A 22,640-nucleotide genomic window follows, 5' to 3' on the forward strand; every position below is an offset into this window, starting at 1 on the left:
TTCGTCAATTGTTTGGTGTAAGAAGAGTGATCAGCCCACATCCATAAACGCGCCTCTAGCGAGACTAGTAAGCTGTCCACTTTCCATGCCATACCCCAATTGCCGTATAGCAGTTTATAGCAGCGGCTATCATTATGCAAAGCGCGGTTGCGCTCAGAGACAAGAGTATGCATTGCGGATCTAATTCCCAACCTCCACTGATCAGAAGCCCAGCAAGCCTGAGCAACAAATGATTTTTTTATATTTAGAGGAGAAAGAAAATGGATGCCAGTAGAAGATGAGGAAGGTGAGCAACGATCGACTTTCTGAAATGAGGTTGATACGTAGTATATGAAACACTTGTAGTCTGGAAATGTTCGATATCCAAGATCTAAGACAATGATTGGCGGAGGGCCCCCCCCATTTCAGACACATCACTGATAGAATGATGTGCACAACCAACCATTATCGGAACTCAAGAGGCCATGTTCTAAGATCGAGGTGTGTGTGTCAATGTTGTATATCCCTTGGGTGGTCGCGGAACATCGGCTCTTGGTCAATCAAGAAAAAGCCCTAAACCGATGGAGCTTTAAACCTCGCCCGCTCCTTTACTAGAATCTTGATCCGTGTTGCCACCCGTCATCCGTTTTCTCATCTCGTTGGGAGATGGTCCTTTGCGTCTCGTTTCCCGTCCAGAGGACTGCTCATCGTTGTCCGGTCGGGGAGAAAAAGCGGGTTTGCTCTTTTGCGCTTCGAAGGCTGGCGGTGATCGGGTGGTGGTGGTGGCGCCTGCAGGGTCGTGGGGGCCACCAGCGACGGCCCCAAAACGACTGCCATAACGCTTCTCCGTCACATAACGAAGAGAGTCATCCGTCATTGAACCAACCAACTGCGCCGAATTACCGGTAGACAGCGCTTTCTTGACATCAAATAGATCCGCCAAGGTAGTCACCACTACTTGATCGCTGTCGCCATCGGCAACCGCTTCCCCAACGCGGTATATCTTCTGACTGGAAAGTTCGCTAGCCACCTTGCAGACCTCTAAGCACTGCATCGAGATATTGATGTCTTCTTGTAACCGCAGCCGGTCATTGTCATTTCCCGCATCCCTGTCTAGTACCAAAGTCTCTAGGCGTGTGCCCAGGTGACCGATTATCCGTGCGAAGTTATCTCGATTCGTATCCAGCGCTTGACGGGTAAGCAACTGCGCTTCGAAGAGTTTTTGTGTGTCCTTTTCGGCAGTGCTAGAAGGGGCCTCTTGCAGGAGAGAGGATTCTCGATTGGTCAATGATTCAATGTAAGATTTTGCGTCTTGGCAAATCCAAAGGCATTGTTTGGTTACTTCTCTCTCGTCCTCTAGGTCTAGGTTTGTCCCCGGGGTATCGGTCTTATCAACGGAGATCCGGGCCAATTTGTCATCGATGCGACGTAAATAGAGCTCCAGGTTATATGCTGTGTCCTGGACCATTTCATTGTACTCTTCCAGAACCTTCTGAGACACTTGGGTGGTTTGCCTAAGGGAAATGCATTAGAAGAGTCCGAGGCTGGGTAAGGAATCGCGACTAACATCGTTATAGTGCCTAAACCGACTGAGATGGTTGACTTATACCCGGAGATAGTGTCTATAAAGTCATTGATATCGCCTCGCATAAATTCCATCTTGGCCCAATCGCGAAAGCCAATCTTTGATTTTTCACTGAAAGCTTTCATCGATAGCTCGAATTCGCAGCAGACTTGCTGGCATCGATTTATCGGATCTCTCAGGAGCGCGAGCATTGATTTCTCAGTCTTGGTCACATGCGCCAACGCATCCAAGATATTCGTCAGGTCCTCAAGCTCCGCTTGCAGCCTACGTAACATTTTGTCCCGATCTTTAAAGCGTTTCACGGTTTCCACGAGCGACTTTGTCGATTGAATAGCAGCCGTGATGACCGCCAATGCCGAGGCGGCAATGCTCAACGGATCCGCCATTTCCGGGGTTTTGCTTTCGGTCGTTGCTTGGAGGAAAGGCCGTAGCAAAGCTGCTGTCGACAGAGAACACCGCCGACTGAGATGAGGGCGCCTGGACCTTCAAATATCCACTTCCGTTCTCCCGCAAGGCACACCCAAGTTAGCGCCGTGGCTTTTTGTCATGTAAGCGACACAACTTTAAGAACCCCGCTACTCTGTAAGGGTTCGGGGCGTGAGGCGGGGGGTTGCGGCGCTTTCCGTGCCGAGTATTTCATACGTTTACCATGGACAGTGCTTGTTTCGCAAGAGTTATTGCTGTGGACCTGCGGGTGTGGATGGAGATGACACGAGGAGGAGGAGGAAGATGGGTGAGGGGAAGGTTACGTGAGGGGGACCGATGAACGGCGACGCCGATGGATAGTGCTAACTTGTTGAGTGCGCCAGCCCCACTGGATTTGCTGTAATTTTCAACGAAGCTAGCCAGGTATAGGCTAGGCGTCATGGCATCTCGATTCCGCGTAATTTCAAGCAATGTGCCCAACGGGATACCAGAATAATGACATCCGGATCGGCGGAAGGGTTCCCGTGCGGGCCCTGAATATAAAAATGGTCGAGCAGTTTGCGAATGAAGTTTCTGCCAGGAGGTTTTTGCTTCCTGCAAGTTCATATGCTTGTAGATGTCTAGTTCTCGTTTGTGGTCCCTGTTTTGACCCGTCACGTAAAGTTTCCAAACAACATCTGTTGATGCGCTGTTTGTTGGTTTGTACCATATTATTCGAATCACGATGATCTGGATAGCTGGAAGCACGTTACCCGCACCTACATCAAGTCTTTCGCAAGCCACACGGTTGAGGTTCCTCCGTACCCTATCTTGGCAAGGGCTTGATAGCCGGCCATTGAGAATCTCGCCCTGATTGGCTGGGTAGTATTTCTCGGGCTGGTATGTGGGCAGGGCCTCCTCGTCCAGCTCAATGGACTGGGCAAGCAGCTCGAATCCCGAGTTGGGAAATACTCTCGGCGTGCATGTCCACTGTGAAGACGACATGACGGTTCGATGCGGCGCAAAGGTTGTTCTCAGAGTTGACGATAGGGGAATTCGGTGACAGCAAGAACTGAGGGGTAGAGACGGAAATAAGCCCTTGCGAACACCAGGGATACGGATACCCCAAACGCTTCGCGCGGCTCGCTGCATTGTGAAGTTGAACGCTGAAGCGGACCCTGGCGTAGGTCGCGCGCGTAGGTGAAGGAGACAATACAAAGGTGGATCGATGCAAGGGGACGTAACACGGTAGGGTAAGCGAGTTAATTACCTAAGTAAGCACCATCTTCATAACTAACTATGGCAACGAGTCACCCAAGTAGTAGTACTTGTGCGCGACGATTTGACACTAGTTCTATAGACGCTGGATCTTCAATATCTGCCCATGACTCTTGTAGCGGCAGTGGGCGCTCCATAAGCAACGGTGTACCGTGTGCAACATCCGCAGGCTGGAAGCTCTGAACCAAGCTTGCCGTGGCAGCTTCAGTGGATGTATCTATTACAGTGCTACACCAGGAATGTGGAGGTCCCGATTTTTGAGGTGTTGAAGTAATCGAGAGTCAATGATGGTCGACTACCATTCGGGAGGTCTGGTACTGACACAGGATATACCCGGTTTCTCAACTACTGGACTGTAACCAGTATCCTTCATCATAATTTGCTGGCAGAAGTAGCTCGCCTGTAAAATGTGGCATTAGCAAAGAAACCGATGCGTTAAGAAAGTAAACACAAGCTAATTAGCTGCGAAATAAGATTTTCTTTTTTTTTAAAAAAAAAAGAATTAGAGGATACTAAGTGAAAGGATACTTACTACCTTTACTAATCAGGGAAGCACCCCTACTATGAAGAATATATAAATAATTACACGGCAATGGTAACTGTGCCATGGTAGATTAACTACAGACTATCGGACAGTTTGCCGCTACAAGAGCCGTGATTATTTGTGTTTACAAGCGTGGGTTCATAATGTCCCTCCATCTGGGACATTCTATATCTCCATCAATTGCTACAAAAATGTACTAAGAGGCTCCAGCACAGACGATGTACACACACAGCATAGCACCTCAAGAACAAGGCGTGACACCAGCGGATCCAGGGAAGTCACAATAGACACCCGAGCTACCCTGAGCACAAACCAGCCCAGCGGGACATTGCTGCATCTCCCAGCGCTCATTGTTGCAGATGCCGAATTGGCTGCCATTGCAAGAAACAGCTCCATTCGTCGGGCATGTCTGCCCGGCAACCGGACACACCGTCGAGGTGGTTGTGGCGGTCGGCTGACCCGACGTTGAACTGGTCGTGGAGGACTTCGTGGTGGTGGTCAGCGTGGTACTGGTCGATGTAGTCTGTGTCGTCGGGGTCGGTGAGGCCGTGTTCGATGTCGTGGTTGAGCTCGTCGTCGCAGTTGGAGCGCTTCCACCCCCCAAAGCGGACCTGAGTCCCGAAAGAAAGCCGCTGTTGGCGTATACCTGACTCGCATCCCAGATCATGACTCCTCCAAAACTGCTGAACTTTTTCACATACTGAATGATCTCGGTCACTGTCGATATAGGCTGGTAGCCAGTCCCAGCCGCACCTTTGTTCCCGGGAACACCAAGAAAGACTTTGGCGTTTTTGTTCAGAGACGTTTCACGCGCCCACTTATCCCAGACATCGAAGTTGAAGTTCGTCTGTGTGGAGCTGCCGGGGACGAATGATTGGAGTCCGCAAAAGTTGTTGTAGAACTGAATCCAGATCGCGTCGAAGTACACAGCACCATCGAGCATGGGGCCATCTGCGGCGTCTGGGTAGGGGCACTGGGGCGCAGCTGTGGTGTAGTATTTCTTTGAAGCATCGCTACCGTAATACGACCGCAACTGGTTACCAAAGGCGGGCATGTTGTTGACCACTGCCTCGAAGTCGAAGTCAAACCCATCGACCACCGCATCTCCGAACGGTCGTTTCGCAGAGGAATTGGAAACAGGTCCAAAGGTCTCCCAGATCATCTTCGCGCCGGCAATTGCGGCTGCTTCGCTGGAAAAGCCGCCTTCGTTGTACGTTGCTCCTCCGATTGAGAGGAGTATTGTCCGTCCAAGTGATTGGCATTCTTTGATGTCCTCGCTAATCAACAGGTCAAGTTAGCATGTCCATTGTGTCTGGGTTAGCGCGGACCTACGCGATTTGAGGGCACTCTAGAAGCTGAGTCCCTGGAAATGCGGTGCAGTTGTCGCCGGCATTTGCGAAATTGACTTCAGGAACACCGCCAGCTCCGTTGATCCTCGTCACGAAGGAGAGTTGGTATACCTATTCGTGCTGTTAGTGAATCCTCCAAAGGGTCAAGGTCGATTTGATCCAGTACATCTGCGTCCGTTGCTGTACACCCAATGGGGTGGAACCGTTAGCTATTGCTGGCTTTTGTAGCGTCGAGCCTGGCTTACTCCTGCAATAATGTGACAGACGCTGCTGAACATAGGGACCGGTAGACTGTCCATAGGAATTCTGCCCTGAGAGATGTGTCAGCGATGGCACAGCCTTCGTGCTTGCCGCGTATCCTTACCCCAGTATACCGCAATGTTGCTAGGGCTGTCCAGGTTCAACGCGGCCAGCGCGCCGTTGAAAGAAGCCAGGGCAAGCGTGAAAAGAGCAGCAGCTTTTGAAGAAGGCATGGTGGGAGATGATGAAACACAATGTCGACCTGGCTTGAAAGACTTGGAGCGCTGGTTGAGTGCCACGCAACAGGCAGGAATGTTGGACCTTATTATACATCCTTTGATGAGGCTCTTGATGCGCGACCGGGCCATTGTATTATTAACTGCGCACATTGCGAGTCATCTGCGTTTGTCATAGGTGTTTAAGATCGGCCTTCTTGAGTTGCACATACATTCCTTGGCTTCATTCTTCGATCTCAATAGTCCGAGGCATCAGTGAGACGACAATGGATTTCCGTGGAATGTAACCTTCACATCATCCTGAGGTACGTACGCTCAACCGGCCAAAAAGACGACGATGGTCATTTGCACGCGATCCGTTTCGAACGGGAATTACAGGGCGGGCGCCGCTCTCGTGTGCCCTACGAAATGTGGGCGACGGCGTACAATGATGCTGGGCTAGTGGATGTGACAGACGACATGACAGACGGTGTTGCATCACGGAAATCAGAGCAGCCATGGCGATTCAAGTCGCTGGTGGTTGCCATATTGTCGCGGCTAAGCATTCTATCCGTCAGGTGAGTAGCCCTAAGGGATTGTCCTGCAGGTGATCCGATCACCTCTTGCGGCAGTATGATCCTGAGAACCTTGTCGACAAACCCCCCGATATCATTAATCCCCAGTGCCCCTGCATGAGATTGTGTGTCGAATAAGGAGGGTTTCACAAGAAGGCTACATGGAAGCACGGCCATTCGAGAGTGCGTAAATTAATGCAACTCTGCCGGGTAACCACATGCCGGCATGGGAAATGAAGCAAGCCCACTAGCTCGCTCAAGGGCCTGATGACGGCCCGTCTAGACTTCCATGTCACATTCCTTCTACCCCGCGGCCTGACAAGGGGGATGGATCCTGCCAATGATGTGTCATGATGGTATGGAAATGGGTCAGGAACGTCGGCCATCTGGGAGATAAGCTACAATGAAACTGTTTCATCCCTTGTGGCCGTCGCTCGGTTGGTTCTGTCCTCTGCAGCCTCCACGTGCGATATTACCTCTTCCACGGCCTGAACCACTTCATTTGTCAGCCCTGCGGCTTTGTACGAGGGACGTTCAATGAGAATCCCTTCCAGTCAGCCACTGCTGCAGGTTCGAAACGATGCGTGGCACCCATGGCTTCGATCTCATTTCCCCTCGACACGCTGGAATGCGAGGGATCTAAGACACAACAAGCCTCCCGCCCTTGTCTCAGAACACAGCGCTCCTTTGACTCTGATTCGTACTGGATTTAAATAACCTTAAGTATTCGGTAGCCATGTTTACACATGATAGTCAGCGCCGAGCTTCGCCCAGGGGTTTGCGGACATCCCTACATCCTGACTGGTCGCTTATGTCCATTTTTTGTTTCTTATAATTGAGGACCATCTTTTCAATTTCATCTGCCTACAGGAGACATGATCGCGAGACCATTTCGACCCTAGCTCCAGTACCAGTCGCTTTATCAGGGCTAAGAGGTGGCCTGTGTGCTCCACCGCTCGTCATGAGACTCAATAAGTACACCGGCACCGTAGATCATGGACAACTATCGGCTTGCCATAAAACTATCCGTACTAGGCTACTAGCACTTGTGTTCAACATCTACCCACTAAGTGGACAGGTGTTACTGTCACAGTTACCCCGCTCGGATCCGAACAAAGAGGCCCTGATCGACATTGCCCCGCGAGGGACATCGCATCCAGACATATATTAATGTTGCTCTTCAGACCAAGGGCCAATGTGCCCACTATCGGTACTCCGTTCGACCGAAAATACTACTTACCCCTGGTCTACCACTGCAGGATATGCAATAATGCAAATAGATCAGACTCTGCAAGATCCTATAGTGCCTAGTGCTTGCAGATTACGTGGGACTCCCTTCAAGTATACCGTAACGTCGGCACTTAACAGGGTACCTGCAGCAGTCCAGTACTAGTCAGTAGGTTCCTGGAGGTTGTAACTATGTCTACCTTTCAATACTACACACTGGGGAGTATCGACTATGATGGTCTCGGGTGATAGGGTGCTCTAACGAAAGTGACTACTTTCATTGTCATACACCGTCAGGACCTACAAATGAACCAGATATCCATGTCCAATGACAATAAACACAGTCGCTTTTACCACTGGGAGACGTGCACATGGCCAGTGAAACGTTGTGTTTTAGTCCGACTCACAGATGAACCTCCAGTGACATCGGGTGTTCAAGGTGTACAAAGTGTCATCTAGCCAATGGAAAGGCTTGGTGATAGTTCCGACTACCCATACGCAGTGAAGGAACGGGTGGTGTCGGCTTGCTACATTGCTGACAGTAAGATTGAGGTCCAACGACAGAAGTTTGAGCTCTGTTGGGAATATTCTTCTAACATCTTACGACACCATTGATAAAACAACAGCTGAGCAAGCACAGAACTCCATTTCGGACGCTGAGTCCAGCTCAGACCTAACTGCGTGGAAGATATATGTCCTTCTGTTTTGAACGTGTCCTGGTACAGGATGGACTAGTCACTATTGTTGGCTATTTCATTGACTTAGAACATACAATATATTTGCTTATCAGAGCGATCTATGGAAGATAAAAAGGTACAACCAATTAAATCTCACGAGTGTGGGTTTGCTAGCAGCTCGCATGGCAAGTTTAATGTGGTATCCTGATCTGTTCAAAACATATTGTTGAATACGACACGCCCATAGTGGGAATTAAATTTGGATCGAGTGGTATTCAAATATATTGCTTTCAATTCACCAAGATAAGTCTTACACAAAGCGATGTTCTTCATGCTATCGCTAATTCATCCAATAAGCATTCCCCCAAGTAATGACTACATAAAATGCAATGATTGACCGTCTATTCTTCCTAAGAAAGCCACAAAGTCTAACGTAATGGCACATATACTAGTACCTTCCCTCGGCGCTTAGGACAAGAGGTCCGCCCAAAGGTAAGACATGCGCGGCACGATAGAATAAAACCGGTACTCTTGCCTGAAGAAGTTTGGGCAAGCAAAATCTTGGTAAGTTAATTGCAGACTGCCGCGTGATGCCTGATTCTACGAGACTTGAGAGAACGACGAAGGCCCACACATCATGTGCACTTGATAATGGCATTGAGCAAGCGCACTCAATGATGCTAAACGTTATTTTCCAAGCCATTGATCCATTGACATACACTGTTGACGTTGGGATGCGTTGCACACTGGGCTTGGCTTTTCGTCGCGACCGTCGTCTTCTTCACTATCGGGGATTAGGGTTACATCGGCCGCGATTGACTGGCCAGACCCTTATCACGGCCACCAAGTTACTTTTCACGGCCCACTATGAGGTCACCATTGATACGAAGCTGATTGTTGCGATTTGACGATGCAATGGGCCCCTACTGCTGGGACGGTTGGCCCGTTTCGCTGCGAATAATATCTATGCACGTGGTGCGAGGGGTGGTCGAGGAGGGGAATTGCAGATAGGATATGTTGCCACGTCGGGCTTTGCATGGTGCAGCTAATGTGCTAATCATTTCTCAGTGATTGCATAATAAAACTAGCTACTTTTGCCTCGGCGTTTACCCCTCGTAAACGTTCAATGGAATCCGACTACCTAATTCATGGCATTTCCCACAACCGATAGATCGAGTTACACTTTCTCGCACACTATGATGCTAATCTTTCCAACAGGATTTGGCTAACCAAAACACTGCAGAATAAAAAAAACTTATACTAGGTAACTAAAAGGGCATAAGTCCATCGACCAACCAAGCCGCTTCCTTTGCAATCCGACAAACTTGGTTCATTCTCGGCGCAGAACCACCACTTGACAGATCAACTTCGCCCGTTCTCGGTTCAGCAAGCTCAACCCTCGTCATGAAGTGGCGCAATTGCTAAACTTCGAACACGACCCGTCGATTTCCCGGCTGCGGTGAGCTGCATCATAATAGAGGGCCGTGCACGCAGACAATTTGTTTGTGAACTGCTTATCGGGGAATAGTTGTTTCGCTTCACCTCCACTGTGGTGGGTGCCTATCGTCCAATTGAAGTGATCATGCAGGCCAAGCTTATCGGAACCATTTGCCGAGGGCTCCAATTGGAAAAATGACACCAACCTGAAATAGCAGCTTGTCCGTGTCTGGCAGAGGGGCATTGCGCTTCGGTATGAAGGGGGGGGGCACTGGAAGTGAGGGTCCTAGGGCCAAGCCCTGGGGGTGGGCATCCCGCATGAGTACCGTGGAATGGAGGCAGTATAGCTTCTTGGATGGATGAATCACTCCAACTCAAATGACTGACAGTTTGGAATCAATTGCATCCGTCACGGCTGAATTCAGCAGAAAATAATCTCTGCCGAAGAAACACCAACCAGCCACCCTTGCCCTAGATTCACCAGGGAGGCTGTCGCTTCACATTCCAGTGTCATCCCTAGATTGATCCCTCCTAATCGTAGCGTGCCCCACCACACGGCAGTATGAGGTGACGATGATCCTCTCCATCTCCGTCATTGGTAGCTAGGCCAGCTCCACCGGATCGGAAATTTCTCTTGCCCAGAGAGATCGGAGTCGTTGGGAAGCCTTCGTCTAGTGGGAGAGAGTTAAGCCCTAGACTGGGGACGTTCTGGACTGTTTCCGGAACCTTGTCATCTCAGCTCCATGATTGGTGTAGTACTATTTCCACTTGCGGAAGGCCAAGTTGCCCCGCTCCAACTCACGGCCTGACGTCGTGTAGTATATAAGAATAGATTGCGTTGCTGGGTCCCGGTCGGTTAGAAGTCTCCCGCAGCAAAATATAAGCCATGTCCCACTTAAAGAAATTCGAACGCAAGGTCGAACGCAAAGTCGAGAAGCTTGAACACAGACTCTCGCACGACGCCCACCAGCAGCAGAAAGGCCAACCCTCCGGCAAAATGCAGGGCAAACCCGGCCCCAAGGCAGAGAATGAGGTGACGAAGACGATCCAGGTCCACAACCGTCCCGATGAGTGGAAGATCGAGCAGGGTATCAATGCCGCCAAGCTGCCGTTCCTGGATCAAACGGGTCCCGAGAACGTCTACATCCACCCCAAGGTGTGGGATGGTAAGATGACCAAGGACGAGGCGGCCATCAAGGCGGTTGGCAACCCGGACAAGTTGTTTCCTCGCGAGCTCGAGGGATGGAAAGGGTAATGCTGACTCGGCGAAGTTTTGTATGTGAACCAGACGCTGATTATTATCTCAGATATGTCGAGTGGGAGGAATACCCCGAGAGGAAGAAGGCCGCCCACAAGATCCTCACCTCCCAGGTCTTCCCGCCCAACCCTGAGTTCCAGATGGGCCCTATCCCCGACTCCAACCCCGTGCTGCCCGGAACGCACTGGAAGCAGTGGCATCACGCCGTTGGTGGTGAGCTGACGGACGTGCCCGAAGACTCGTGGAACACCGTCCTGAAGGAGAAGCACCCCGAGATGCTCCATCTGCTGCAATTCCCTTACAACGGCGAGCCTCCGAAGCGACTCACCACTGCCCAGCCAGTGACGCCTAACCCGCTTCACTTCGTCCGGAATCACGGCGGTATCCCGTTGATCGACAAGGACAAGTTCTTCTTGAAGCTGGACGGTCTGGTCAAGAACCCGAAAACATATACCATGGATGATTTGATGGATGAATCGAAGTTCCCTCGCATGAAGAAGATGATTACCATGCAGTGTTCCGGAACGCGTCGTATCGAGCAGATCACCCTCTACGCTGGTCAGGGTGACGAGGTCCCTCAGGCCCCTTGGGCTGAAGGTGCCATCGGAACCGCCGAATACGTCGGTATCAGCTTGAAGAAGGTCATCAAAGACTGTGGCGGTCTTCTGGAGGGCGGCAAGCACCTCGAATTTTACGGCGCCGAAACCTACTTCAAGGCCGACGAAGCGATGAACTACGTTGTCAGCGTGCCCTGGTCCAAGGTCAAGGCCAACGAAGTAATGCTTGCCTGGGAGATGAACGGCGAACCCCTCCCGAAGATCCACGGCTACCCCCTGAGAGTGATGGTGATGGGATACATTGGTGCTCGTAGTGTGAAGTGGCTGTACCGGATCAAGGCCATCGAGACCCCCAGTCTGGCACCCGTTCAGAGCAAGGAATACCTCTACTTCAACCAGCAGGTTGGCAAGCACAACCAGCGCCCCACGGACGGTATCCAGATCCAGGAGATGCCGGTCAGCTCTGCCATCATGTCCCCATGGAAGAACCAAGTCGTGATCCACAACGGCAAGATCCGCTGCAAGGGCTGGGCCTACTCCGGTGGTGGCAGGTGGCCCGAGCGCGTGGAGCTCTCCTCGGATGGCGGTTTCAGCTGGTACGCCGTGCCGCTCGAGAACATGTCCGAGAAGGGCCAGTGGACCTGGCGTACCTGGGAGATCGACCTGCCCTGCGACGTGGAGGGATGGATCGAAATTGTGTGCCGTTGCTGGGATAACGCTTTGAACACGCAGCCCCTGGCTGTCCGTGCTGCATGGAACTGGGGTCTGCACGTTACTAGTTCCGCGCACAGAATCTCCGTCTACAGCATCAACAAGACCCGGCCCTTGACTGCGGAGCGTATCGAGATGCTCAAGGCTCATGGCCAGCCTCTTGCCCCCATCACATGGCCCGAGGAGCTGCAGACCCAGTCCTGGGATGACTACAAGGACTTCTTCAAGAAGTACCCCAGAGATGCTGATAATGAGGCAGTTTAGGTGCGCTGCATCCAAAATTGGCTATTGTTTGGGCAGCTTTCGCTTATGATTTTTACGACGAAGCGTTGTGGGGGCGGATAATATTGCGTTATGGTATAGCTAGCAAGTATATGCTAAATTGAGAAATATCAAATTATTATTTTGATCTAAGACACCGTTCATTGTATTTGCACACTATCTGTTTTGGCAATATCTGTATAGTTCTATACTCACCACTGAATCACAGAAATATCTGGACTATAGAAGAGTCATACGCAGTGCTTCCGTGTGATATTTCGCTTACTGGTGCACTAAATCGAAATATATTGACTATATCGTCAAAATTAGAAGCTATTCCCAGACCGTAGCCACAATGTGAAAACAAAACGTCTGCTAACCATTATATAGGTAAATAACCAACCATGCTTGACTTCATCGACTTCATAACAATGTCACTCATAAATACATCCAGAACCTTTTTCCGCATAACGCTCACCCATATTCATAAACGATGACTTATCACTCTGCAGACTAAACTACTCCCGCAACCCAACCATCTGTCTTGACCGTGAGACTTAACTGTGCTCAACAAATTTCGTCTCCGTTGCATCAGACGAGATGCTTGCGGCACCAGTCTTCCTCTTCTTGGCAATGGTAAAGCCACCCAACAAGAAGAACACCAGCCCCAAGCCCAAAATAACCCCAAGGGTAACCATAGCACCAATAACACCGGCAACAGCATTGGAGATTCCGTTATTGTTGCTGTCCGTCGACTGAGCACCGGCAGAGTCCGAGGACGAGCTGGCACATTTTCCATCGGTGTTACCGCAGGCGCTGCACCACTCCTCCGTGGACATGACCGCGATGTTCTTGGTCTGCTTCTCGAATTCCGACCAGGGGATGGTGGCGCTCGATTGGCCGTAGAGGGCGAACTCGGTCGGCTCGTCAGAGCTAGTGATGGTGCCGTTGTGGAAGATGAAGCGCACGGAGATGTCAGCGGGGTCGGGGAACCCGCTGGTGGAGTCGGTGATCAGCTCCCATGCCATTGAGGAGGCGTAGTCAGGGATGCCGGTGAAGTCGGTGTTGGCTGCGGGGAGCTGGGCAAGCCCAAAGTATGAAAGGAAAGTGCCGTAGGAGCCGAATTGGATGTTCAGCTTGGTTTTGCCCTGCGTGCTGATCGTCTCGCGGAGGCCGTCGAGCATCTCTCCCGCGAGCTGGGCACCGGCAATGGCCCGGACGGTCTCTGTCGAGTTGTAGGCCAGGTTGTACTGCTCGATGTTGGCCAAGGTGAGCAGCTGGTGGAACTGCGCGTCGGTGGGCATGTTCTCGGTGCTGGTGTTGTGGATTCTGGCTACATTGAGGTAGTCGAAGATGGGGTAGGCGTTCTTGAAGCTAATGTCAGATGTGGGGAACTGGCCCTCTAGAACTGGCGTGAATGATGTGTAGAAGTCTTGAGTCGAGGCCAGAAGATCCTTGTACAGTGTCGAGCTGTAGTAGCTGTTGCTGCTGACCTTGGCCTTCTGGCACTTGGTAGTGGCTTGGAGCCATGTGTTGTCCTCGCTGTTTGTTCCGCTGGTGGTGAGCGAGAGCGGGACCAGCTGGTAGCCGTTCAGTGGGGCATCAACTGTAGTCCCGTTGGCCAATTCCTGGCTGGCCATTGTTCCCACTGGAGGGTAAACACCCTGCAGGAAGCCGGTGGCCGAGTTCTGCAACACGGCATCAGATGGAGCAGCTGCACTAAGCTGCTTGAGATTGACGATATCCGTGCTGATACCGTCAATTTGAAGGGAGGAGTTCGAATCGATGTAACGACTATGGTAGTAGCTACCGGTCATGAACACCTCACTGTACCCCAGGTCCGTAAGCTGGGTGTTGCCCTGAATTTTCGGGGTACGATCTCCGTGGCGGGCAAAAATGTATACACCCAGCACTCTCTCCGCAACCGCGAAGTGAGCCGCCTGGGGCATGGCCAGCATGGCCAGCATGAGGTAGTCTCGCGATGAAGTCCACATTTTGCAGGAAGAATGCCAAGCCTGGAAGCAATTGATCACTAACTCGTTCGCTAAGGCATGGGAAAGGTACGTTAATTATATACTTCGCAGGGTTACTTCCGAGGAGGGACACTACTGCTACTACGAAAACCTGAAGGAGTACCCCGCACCTATACGGACATATTGACGACCTCGTCCGTGGAGCACTAGGTCACTAGCTATATGGTCAAAGACTATTTTACCCTCGCACACCAGTAGCAGTTCTAGACGTTATGTCTGGTGCATAACCGATATTGTTGCCAAGCCTAGACGCCTTGGCGTGTCTCTGAGAAGGAAACAGGGCGGCGCCTCTCCGACCACCCGCTCTATCCCAGGCAATTGCTAAACTCAATGCAGAGCTTGGAGGAAAGGTCTAGCATTCCGCCTACCGTGGGTTATAACACGAAGGGAAGCTTAAATCAATATGACTGGCTGGAATACCCATCCTGACTGTTTCCGGCAAGTCTAACTGACCAATAATTCACCCCTGCCTCACACCAAACATCATTGACTCTACACCGGGTATGATAGGGTTTGTGTGGCAGTCCAGGGTGCACTGGACCCTTGTAGTCAGGTAGAGCTAGTTAAATAGACTAGTCACAGGGTACGAAGGTCCAGATGCAGGGTTCTCGTTAAACCCAGTGCCGCACAGGTAATGACGTCGAGGGCAACCTTGCCACCAGGTAATTGGATGCTGGCATATTCACGAAATGCACACTCCTCGGGGCATGATCTGTTAATTGAATAGATGTTACTAACCTGCACTACTACTTCTTGGCTCCTATTATACTCTCAAGAAGGCTCTGATGTCTACAATTGCATTGTTATATTCACAGGGAAAACACAAATGCGGACAAACCCACATTCCATCTGGTGACAGCGGAGTTTATTCATATGACAAGTTTGACAGCATCATTTGAACACTGCTGAGTTTATACTCTAATCTTAAAATGGCCCGCATGCGTAAACAATCGACATCATTGCTGCGAGACTAGATTGCCCTCCCCATCCCAATCCTTATTTGCCCTCCACTCCCCGTCCTCCGGTTTGCTACCCACGAACTCCTCCCGTTTCCAGATCTCCGCCTTTGCCTTGCACTCATCCAGGATCTCTTCGCCGGCTCTCCAAGCCGCACGTCTATGCCCTGAGCTGACAGCAATTAAAATCGACGCCTCCCCAACGGCCACTGTCCCCAGCCGGTGCGAAATGCTCACGGCGATGAGCCCGTGTTTCTCTTTGCTCTGTCGCGCGATGTCTGCCAGGGTCTTTAATGCCAATGGCGGGTAGGATGTATAGCTGAGCTGAGCGACGGCACGCCCGTCGAATGTATTGCGCGTAGTCCCTAGGAAAAACACATTTGCGCCTGCTGCGGGGGAATTGGTGTAGGATAATGCTGTGTCTGCACTGAGGGGACCGTATGTCAATTCGATATGGATGTTCTCATCGGGTAGGGTGACGGTGCGTGGAAATGTAGACCGGTCCAGGTGCGCGGGGGTCGAGTCTTTGGTTTCCGACGGTATCGATGGGTATGACACTCTACTTGCTGCTGCTGAGACGTCCATCTTGAGGAAGTGTAATCTAACGTGGTGAAGATATATATCCCAGTGTGAAAGTCCTCGATTGCTATGCTTATGATCTTACAACCCGTAGTACACTCCTTTGGACCATTGCAAGCTGCCTATCTATCACAAACAGACCCAGGACACGGTAAGATAAATCGCCCAAGGGCAGTGGATCTATGCGCAACGCTGAAGAGGGGCAATTGTTCTCGATCGTATCTGCAAAGTAGGGTTGGTTCGACCTACTAAACCGGTGGGGCAGCACCACCCCCGCGCTAGGCCGTTCTGGGAACAACTAATCGGCCAATCACAGAAAATCAATTCTGATGCATGTCAACCCTCATTCGGACGCATTGTTGGCAGGCTAATGCAGTCGGGGATGATCGCTTGAACATGTTTTTCTTCAACGCCTCGGAGATTTCACGGTCAAAGGTCGTACTTAATCCGGATTATGTGGTTAAATATGGACGTTAATGAGGTTACATTTGCGCCTTGCTGTTGATCTCCCGTCCCACCCTTGAACGAGTCAAATAGAAGCATTGTAATGGACGCACGATGACAGAGGAAATTGGGAGACCAGTGGGGCATCTTGGGCGTTGAGCTCTCCACTGCATCACATTCAAGGGTGGCTTTGTAATTATAGAGCAGGAATCATGGGCTGACAAAGTGTAGCCTGGAGTAAGGCCTTAGATGGTCTCCTGGCCATGTCAATATAGAGTGGCTGCTTTCTCGTAATCATTCTGCGCCACTATCGGAGTCTGCCATACCCGACGTCCACTGATAACCCTGGTCAATCATGACGAGCACAGCGTTACAACCCGCAATACTGATCGTATCAGACACTGCCTCGGAGGATCCGTCGACAGATAGGGTCGTGGATGCCTTAACACCACTATTACTAGCCACAGACCAAAGTCCCTGGAAGACTCCGTTCACCAACATCGTCCCCGATAATATACTCGATATACAAAGGAGCATATGTGACTGGACAGATGGGCAAGATGCTGTGAACCTAGTGCTCCTCAGTGGCGGCACCGGGTTCACTACTCGAGACAACACGCCCGAGGTTCGTTGAAACACTGGCAACGTTAACACTGCCCCGACTCTGATACTCTGTGACGCAGGCGGTAGCTCCTCTTCTCCACCGTCATGCTCCTGGACTTGTGTATGTTTGGTCTCCGATGTCTTTGACGGCCGGCGCTGACATGCAGCAACAAGGCATGGTATGCTGGATGCATCGTTGAAAGTCACACCATGTAGGCCTAAGCGTAACCCATCTACCTTTCTGGGAATAGGACTAATGCCGAGGCCGCAGTTGCGATGATGTCTCGACCTGTCGCAGGGGTCCGGAATGGAACACTGATAGTCACTCTCCCGGGCTCGCCGAAGGGAGCGAAAGAGAACCTGGAAGCTATTGTAAGGCTTCTTCCTCACGCGTGCAGTCAGGCAGCCGGCGCAAACTCCCGACTTCTGCACGCTGGCGGCATGCAGAAACTCGAAGCAGAAGCCGGCGTCTCTGTGGGAAATAATCAAAGGAGTGGCGCCGAGGATTCGCATAGCTATCAACCGCAACTGGGACATAGTGACTGCGGACATGCCCGGCACCACGGAAATAAGACGGCAAAATCGAATGACACGAGCGAGGGCCCAAGCCGACGGAATCGTCTGTCTCCGTATCCGATGTTGTCCGTTGACGAAGCTCTCTGGCGTATCAGTAACCATACTCCTGATCCTGTCATGGTTGAGGCCCCGGTGACACCTGCCTTGGTAGGGTCCGTGGTTGCGGAGGATGTATACGCTGCGGAGGCTGTACCGGCCTATCGGGCTAGTACCGTAGATGGATATGCTGTGATCGCTGCTAACTTGAATGAAGACAGTACAACTTCTACCACTGGAGGGACCAAGGGCATCTTTCCTGTTGCCTCCGTTGCGCACGCCAATGCCAGTGGCATCGTTCCCCCATTGGAAAGAGGCACCATCTCACGTATCACTACTGGCGCACCGCTACCTCCAAACGCAAACGCAGTGGTTATGGTTGAAGACACTCTTCTGCATGCCTCTACCCCAGATGGTACCGAAGAGGCCACGGTGGAAATTCTAACGGATGATATCAAGCCAAACGAGAACGTACGGCAGCCGGGGAGTGATATTGAACTGGGCTCGAGGATCCTTCGAAAGGGTGATATTGTTACACCCGTTGGAGGTGAAATTGGCCTTCTGGCAGCAACCGGGACAAACACAGTTAAGATTTATAAAAAGCCTTGTGTTGGTGTGATGAGCACCGGAGATGAGCTAGTCGCACATGATGACCCGCAGAGACTTCGTGGAGGCCAAATCCGTGATTCTAATCGGCTTTCCTTGCTGTCCTGTCTGTCATCTTGGGGCTTTCCCACTGTTGACCTGGGCATCGCTCCGGATACCCCTGCCGGAGAGCTCGAAGAGCGGCTACGCAGTGCGGTTAATAGGGAAGAAACTAGCATCGATGTAATCATTACAACAGGCGGTGTCTCAATGGGAGAATTAGACCTCCTCAAGCCAACCATCGAGCGTTCCCTTGGCGGCACGGTGCATTTTGGTCGTGTGGCCATGAAGCCCGGGAAGCCAACGACGTTTGCCAGCATCCCTGTCAAGCGGTCACCATCTCAAACGAATGACGCACCGAAAACATGGGGAAAGAAACTCATCTTCTCGCTGCCTGGGAACCCCGCCTCAGCCCTGGTCGGCTTGCATTTGTTTGTGCTACCCTGTCTGCATAAGCTCATGGGGATGGGTCAGGGAAAACTTGCCTCGGGGACCGGCCCAGTACCGGGACTTCCTGTGGTAACGGTGACTCTGATGCATCAGTTGCCATTGAACCGCGAGCGCACGGAATATCATTGCGCTGTTGTCAGAGCATCCCAAACAGATGGACTACTGTATGCTTGTAGTACGGGGGTTAGCGTTACAGGACAACGGAGTTCGAGGGTCGGGAACCTCGCGCATGCAAACGCGCTTTTGGTCTTGAAACCCGGACAGGGATATATTGAGAAGGGCACACTGGTAGAGGCCTTGCTTATGGGCCCTATCCGGTCAGGGGTATAAGGATGTTTGGAATTTTGGAATTTTGAAGGTTTTATAGATTTACTGCAGTACTATAGTGGCGCAAAGAAGATGGCTGGTTCGTTCGTTCATTCCGAATCGTTTGTTCATTTTTCTGGTCTGAAGAACACATATCAGTGTCCTATGGTATGCTTGGCGTTATATCAAAATGAAGCCAAGCTCTGGAGGATTCGCTACCGTCAACCTAAATCCCAGCCACGAGCCTGGCCAAGTAAATCAAGCAGTTCAAGAGGACAGGTGGCCAAGCAGCCAATCCAACTATCTGTATACGCGATGACGAGACAGAACAATACTTCTACTATCATTTGTTCGCAGCATCAGGGCGTGCCGTGTCGAGCCATCTGAAAACTCCCACCAAATTTGACACGACGCAGCAATGATTCGTTCCATAGTATTGCCGAAGACGGAAAAGACGCCAGATTAGAGCGACTCCACTTGGGACATATTCGCAGTCTTAGCTTCACGCTTAGGGTCTGTGCTCTGCACCCTCTAGCCCTCTTGCCCGGAGGTGCAATCAGCGTCCGCGGAGATAAAACCGGAGGAGTTGCTAATTTGCTAATTGAGGTGGACAGTATTACTATCCAGCGGTTGGACACCAAAATTGCACGTTTCTGCCAACCGAGAGAAATTTATTTTGTTGATCCCACGCAGCTTCGGTAACCAGGTCACCCCACGACCAAAAAAAAAAAAAAAAAGGAATCTCTTTGCTAACTAGTCTAGGGATAAAACCTATGAGCTACCAAATAGGCGAGAAACCCGCGAAGAAATAAATTCACCAACCATGGCTCAAGCTGCGGCCGGGGCCTTCCACGTTCATTACTTCGCCAGCGCATCGAGCTATACGGGCCGCCAAACAGAGTCACTGCCCGCACCACTTCCGCTGGCGGAATTGTTCGATGTCTTGGAATCCAAGTATCCTGGGATTGAAGCAAAGATTTTAGCGAGTTGTGGGGTTAGCGTTAATGTGGAATACGTGGATGTGGAGGAGGAGAAAGCGAAACTCCGCGATATGGCAGCTGCCCAAGAGGGCCAAAGCCAGGACCTGGTGATTATCAAGGACGGCGATGAAGTGGCTATTATTCCCCCCGTTAGTTCGGGGTAAGTCTGTAACTAGTTCGCTTTAGATATGAGAGAAATGAGACCGTTTCCCGACGAAGACATGCCTCCAGTCTTGACTCGCATAGTGAGCATATCCAGCACCAGATTTACATAAAATCGAGAGTCATGGCTATCAAGGCATTGCACGATCGGCCCTGACATACTGCAGCCAGACCAACGTAAGTCACGAAAGGCCATAAGGCATGTATGCAAGAGAGCACAAGCCGTCCCGGTTTTCGGCCCGAGCTCTGACTCCACCACGGTAACTGCGAGCAATGTGTCTAGCTGGCGTTGGCTTATCGGGATAGCCGATAGCTATATTTTCCCCCCTCCGGTAGGAATGTTCAGGTTGGGTACGGAAAACCCCCTTCTCACCAACTGAGGTTGTATCCGTCTTGCTTTCTTAGCCCAGGAGAGCAACGGCCCCATAACGACAAACAAGAATACTCATGTAGGAAACAAACCTCGAATGGTAACATCATGTACCAGCCAAGGAAGAGCTTAACCGCCACCCTGCCTGTGGACCCGAACTTGTTAAATTGCTTGATTGCACGGCTTCTTATCGTCGGTGGGGTTCGTAGCCCTAGCCCGGAGACCGCCCGAAACCGAAGCCTTTACTAGTTGCAGATGCAAAATGATTTAAATCTCGATCAGCGTCGTGCTCACCGTCCGGCTTCTACACATTCTGGACTGGCCTTGAGATCGGGTCACGGTGTGTGGGAGTCCGCCTGTCATAGTTCACCATGACCGACGATCCAGAGAATGGAATGGCAGACGCCAGGGCCGATGCGCCCGTGGAGGCAGGAAAGGAGCATGAGGCAACGCAAACCACCGTCAAGGAAAGCACACTGGTCTATGACAACAATTCTCCCGACCCTAGCAGGCGAGATTCCTATCGCCCCACGAAACTGCAGAGTAATTTGACCATTGTTAGCTGTGTGAGTCGGATCTTGCCCGCAGTGATGCACAGAGCTCTAACTGATAATTCATGCAGTACATCGCCAATTTCAGCGACGGGTTCCAAAACAGCCTTGCCAATCCTACCAATGTGATCTTCAAAAAGCTCCTAGGCACCGATGGGTATCCCTCGGAGATGCAGACGCGTATTAGCAATTCGCTCCTAATCGGCGCCATCTTGGGTGTCCTCGCCCTGGGATACACATCGGATATGTTTTCCCGTCGAGCAGGGTTACTATTCACCTCTGGTCTCGTGGCGATCGGAACTCTGATGTCGACGCTTGCGCTCCAAGTACACCCGACGCACAACATGCTCTGGTACTTTGTGATAGTGCGAGGTATCGCTGGCTTCGGTGTTGGGGGCGAGTATCCCCCCAGCGCAGCAGCAGGAATCGAGGAATCAGACGACGTAAGGCAGACACCCGTTATACCCACTCACGCAAGTGATAAACTAACATTGATTAGTTTAAAAGAAAATACCGTGGACCACTGTTTGTTTCCTTCACGACGCTGATGGCGACCTCGCTGCGCCCATCCAGATGATCGTGTATCTCATCTGTCTCATTGCCAGCAATGAGAACCTCCCAGTCACCTTCCACGCCATATACTCGATTGCTACGATATTGCCAGTGATAATCATGGTTCTGCGTTTCTTCATGACCGACTCAACCCTATTCCACAACTCGAACTTCAAACACCAGAAACGTCCGCTCAAGTTCTACCTGCTCCTCTTGAAACGCTATAGATGGCGTCTTTTCACCACTTCCCTCGCATTCTTCCTTTATGACTTCATCAACTTCCCCAACAGCATCATGTCCAGTACCATCATCAACTCCCTCGTCAAGGACCACAACATCCGGACCACCGCAATCTGGCAGGTCATCCTTGGCGCCCTCCCAGTGCCCGGCGTCATCGTAGGCGCATGGCTCACCAATGCAATCGGACGCCGATGGACCGGCATTCTCGGGTTTGCCGGCTACATGGTCCTTGGGTTCGTCATTGGCGGCACATTCCCTCACCTCTCAAAGAATATGCCCGCATTCGTGGTCTTGTACGGACTGCTACAAGCCTTGGGCCACATGGGGCCTGGTGCAACGATCGGATTGATCTCAACGGAGTCATTCCCCACAGCCATGCGTGGAATGGGGTACAGTATTGCTACTGCATTCGGGAGAACGGGTGCCGCGGTTGGGACGCAGTGTTTCACGCCGTTGCAGGAGAGGGCGGGCAAACAGTCGACTTTCTATCTAGCGGGTGGCGTTGCTATCCTTGGAATGATTGTGTATTGGTTCTTGCCGGAGAGTAGTGAGTTGAACTTGGAGGAGGAGGATCGGGAGTTGAGTCAGTTCCTGGCTGAGAATGGCTTTCCGATGGAGAAGGCGTGAGGGCCACGTGCTATTATTGATAACCTGGTGTCAATATAAAGACATGGCCGTGTAAGCGGTTCGCTGTCTTCAGAGCCAGCTGACTCTCATTACGTTTTGCTATGTCGATGTGCCTTTCACTGAATAGTGAGTAATGGTATACCCGCTAGATCAAAGATAGAGCAGCATATATCTGTCATATACCTTTAGCTAATCAAGACATCGTCTTCAATAATCATACAAACTTAACTAA

The 22,640-nt window shown here is 51.2% G+C and overlaps 9 protein-coding genes across 9 annotated transcripts; 4 read left to right on the forward strand and 5 right to left on the reverse strand.

The window, feature by feature from the left end:
• Positions 1-568: 568 nt before the first annotated feature.
• Positions 569-1,950, reverse strand: ABOM_003287 (uncharacterized protein; the record flags this gene model as incomplete). Its single annotated transcript, XM_022530417.1, has 2 exons — positions 569-1,493; positions 1,547-1,950. 2 exons carry the CDS (start codon positions 1,948-1,950, stop codon positions 569-571), a joined length of 1,329 nt encoding a protein of 442 aa, XP_022391561.1.
• Positions 1,951-2,200: 250 nt separating this feature from the next.
• Positions 2,201-3,121, reverse strand: ABOM_003288 (uncharacterized protein; the record flags this gene model as incomplete). The annotated part of the gene is made up of 1 exon (XM_022530418.1): positions 2,201-3,121. The coding sequence occupies one exon, from the start codon at positions 3,119-3,121 to the stop codon at positions 2,201-2,203; it is 921 nt and encodes a 306-aa protein (XP_022391553.1).
• A 911-nt stretch (positions 3,122-4,032) lies between these two features.
• Positions 4,033-5,613, reverse strand: chi3 (putative class III chitinase; the record flags this gene model as incomplete). Its single annotated transcript, XM_022530419.1, has 5 exons — positions 4,033-5,068; positions 5,124-5,251; positions 5,307-5,320; positions 5,386-5,451; positions 5,505-5,613. The coding sequence occupies 5 exons, from the start codon at positions 5,611-5,613 to the stop codon at positions 4,033-4,035; spliced, it is 1,353 nt and encodes a 450-aa protein (XP_022391560.1).
• Positions 5,614-10,397: 4,784 nt separating this feature from the next.
• On the forward strand, positions 10,398-12,301 carry ABOM_003290 (sulfite oxidase; the record flags this gene model as incomplete). The annotated part of the gene is made up of 2 exons (XM_022530420.1): positions 10,398-10,762; positions 10,819-12,301. The coding sequence occupies 2 exons, from the start codon at positions 10,398-10,400 to the stop codon at positions 12,299-12,301; spliced, it is 1,848 nt and encodes a 615-aa protein (XP_022391593.1).
• Positions 12,302-12,855: 554 nt separating this feature from the next.
• On the reverse strand, positions 12,856-14,292 carry ABOM_003291 (histidine acid phosphatase; the record flags this gene model as incomplete). The annotated part of the gene is made up of 1 exon (XM_022530421.1): positions 12,856-14,292. One exon carries the CDS (start codon positions 14,290-14,292, stop codon positions 12,856-12,858), a length of 1,437 nt encoding a protein of 478 aa, XP_022391592.1.
• Positions 14,293-15,287: 995 nt separating this feature from the next.
• Positions 15,288-15,872, reverse strand: ABOM_003292 (molybdopterin synthase catalytic subunit; the record flags this gene model as incomplete). Its single annotated transcript, XM_022530422.1, has 1 exon — positions 15,288-15,872. One exon carries the CDS (start codon positions 15,870-15,872, stop codon positions 15,288-15,290), a length of 585 nt encoding a protein of 194 aa, XP_022391497.1.
• A 793-nt stretch (positions 15,873-16,665) lies between these two features.
• ABOM_003293 (bifunctional molybdopterin adenylyltransferase MobB/molybdopterin molybdotransferase MoeA family protein) lies at positions 16,666-18,950 on the forward strand (the record flags this gene model as incomplete). Its single annotated transcript, XM_022530423.1, has 4 exons — positions 16,666-16,935; positions 16,994-17,034; positions 17,088-17,125; positions 17,185-18,950. The coding sequence occupies 4 exons, from the start codon at positions 16,666-16,668 to the stop codon at positions 18,948-18,950; spliced, it is 2,115 nt and encodes a 704-aa protein (XP_022391591.1).
• A 799-nt stretch (positions 18,951-19,749) lies between these two features.
• Positions 19,750-20,070, forward strand: ABOM_003294 (MoaD/ThiS family protein; the record flags this gene model as incomplete). Its single annotated transcript, XM_022530424.1, has 1 exon — positions 19,750-20,070. One exon carries the CDS (start codon positions 19,750-19,752, stop codon positions 20,068-20,070), a length of 321 nt encoding a protein of 106 aa, XP_022391590.1.
• Positions 20,071-20,809: 739 nt separating this feature from the next.
• On the forward strand, positions 20,810-22,408 carry ABOM_003295 (glycerophosphoinositol/ glycerophosphocholine transporter; the record flags this gene model as incomplete). The annotated part of the gene is made up of 3 exons (XM_022530425.1): positions 20,810-21,004; positions 21,061-21,432; positions 21,497-22,408. 3 exons carry the CDS (start codon positions 20,810-20,812, stop codon positions 22,406-22,408), a joined length of 1,479 nt encoding a protein of 492 aa, XP_022391589.1.
• Between the last annotated feature and the right edge of the window lie 232 nt (positions 22,409-22,640).

Source organism: Aspergillus bombycis (assembly GCF_001792695.1).
Source record: "Aspergillus bombycis strain NRRL26010 chromosome Unknown contig00020, whole genome shotgun sequence".
NCBI lineage: Eukaryota > Fungi > Ascomycota > Eurotiomycetes > Eurotiales > Aspergillaceae > Aspergillus > Aspergillus bombycis.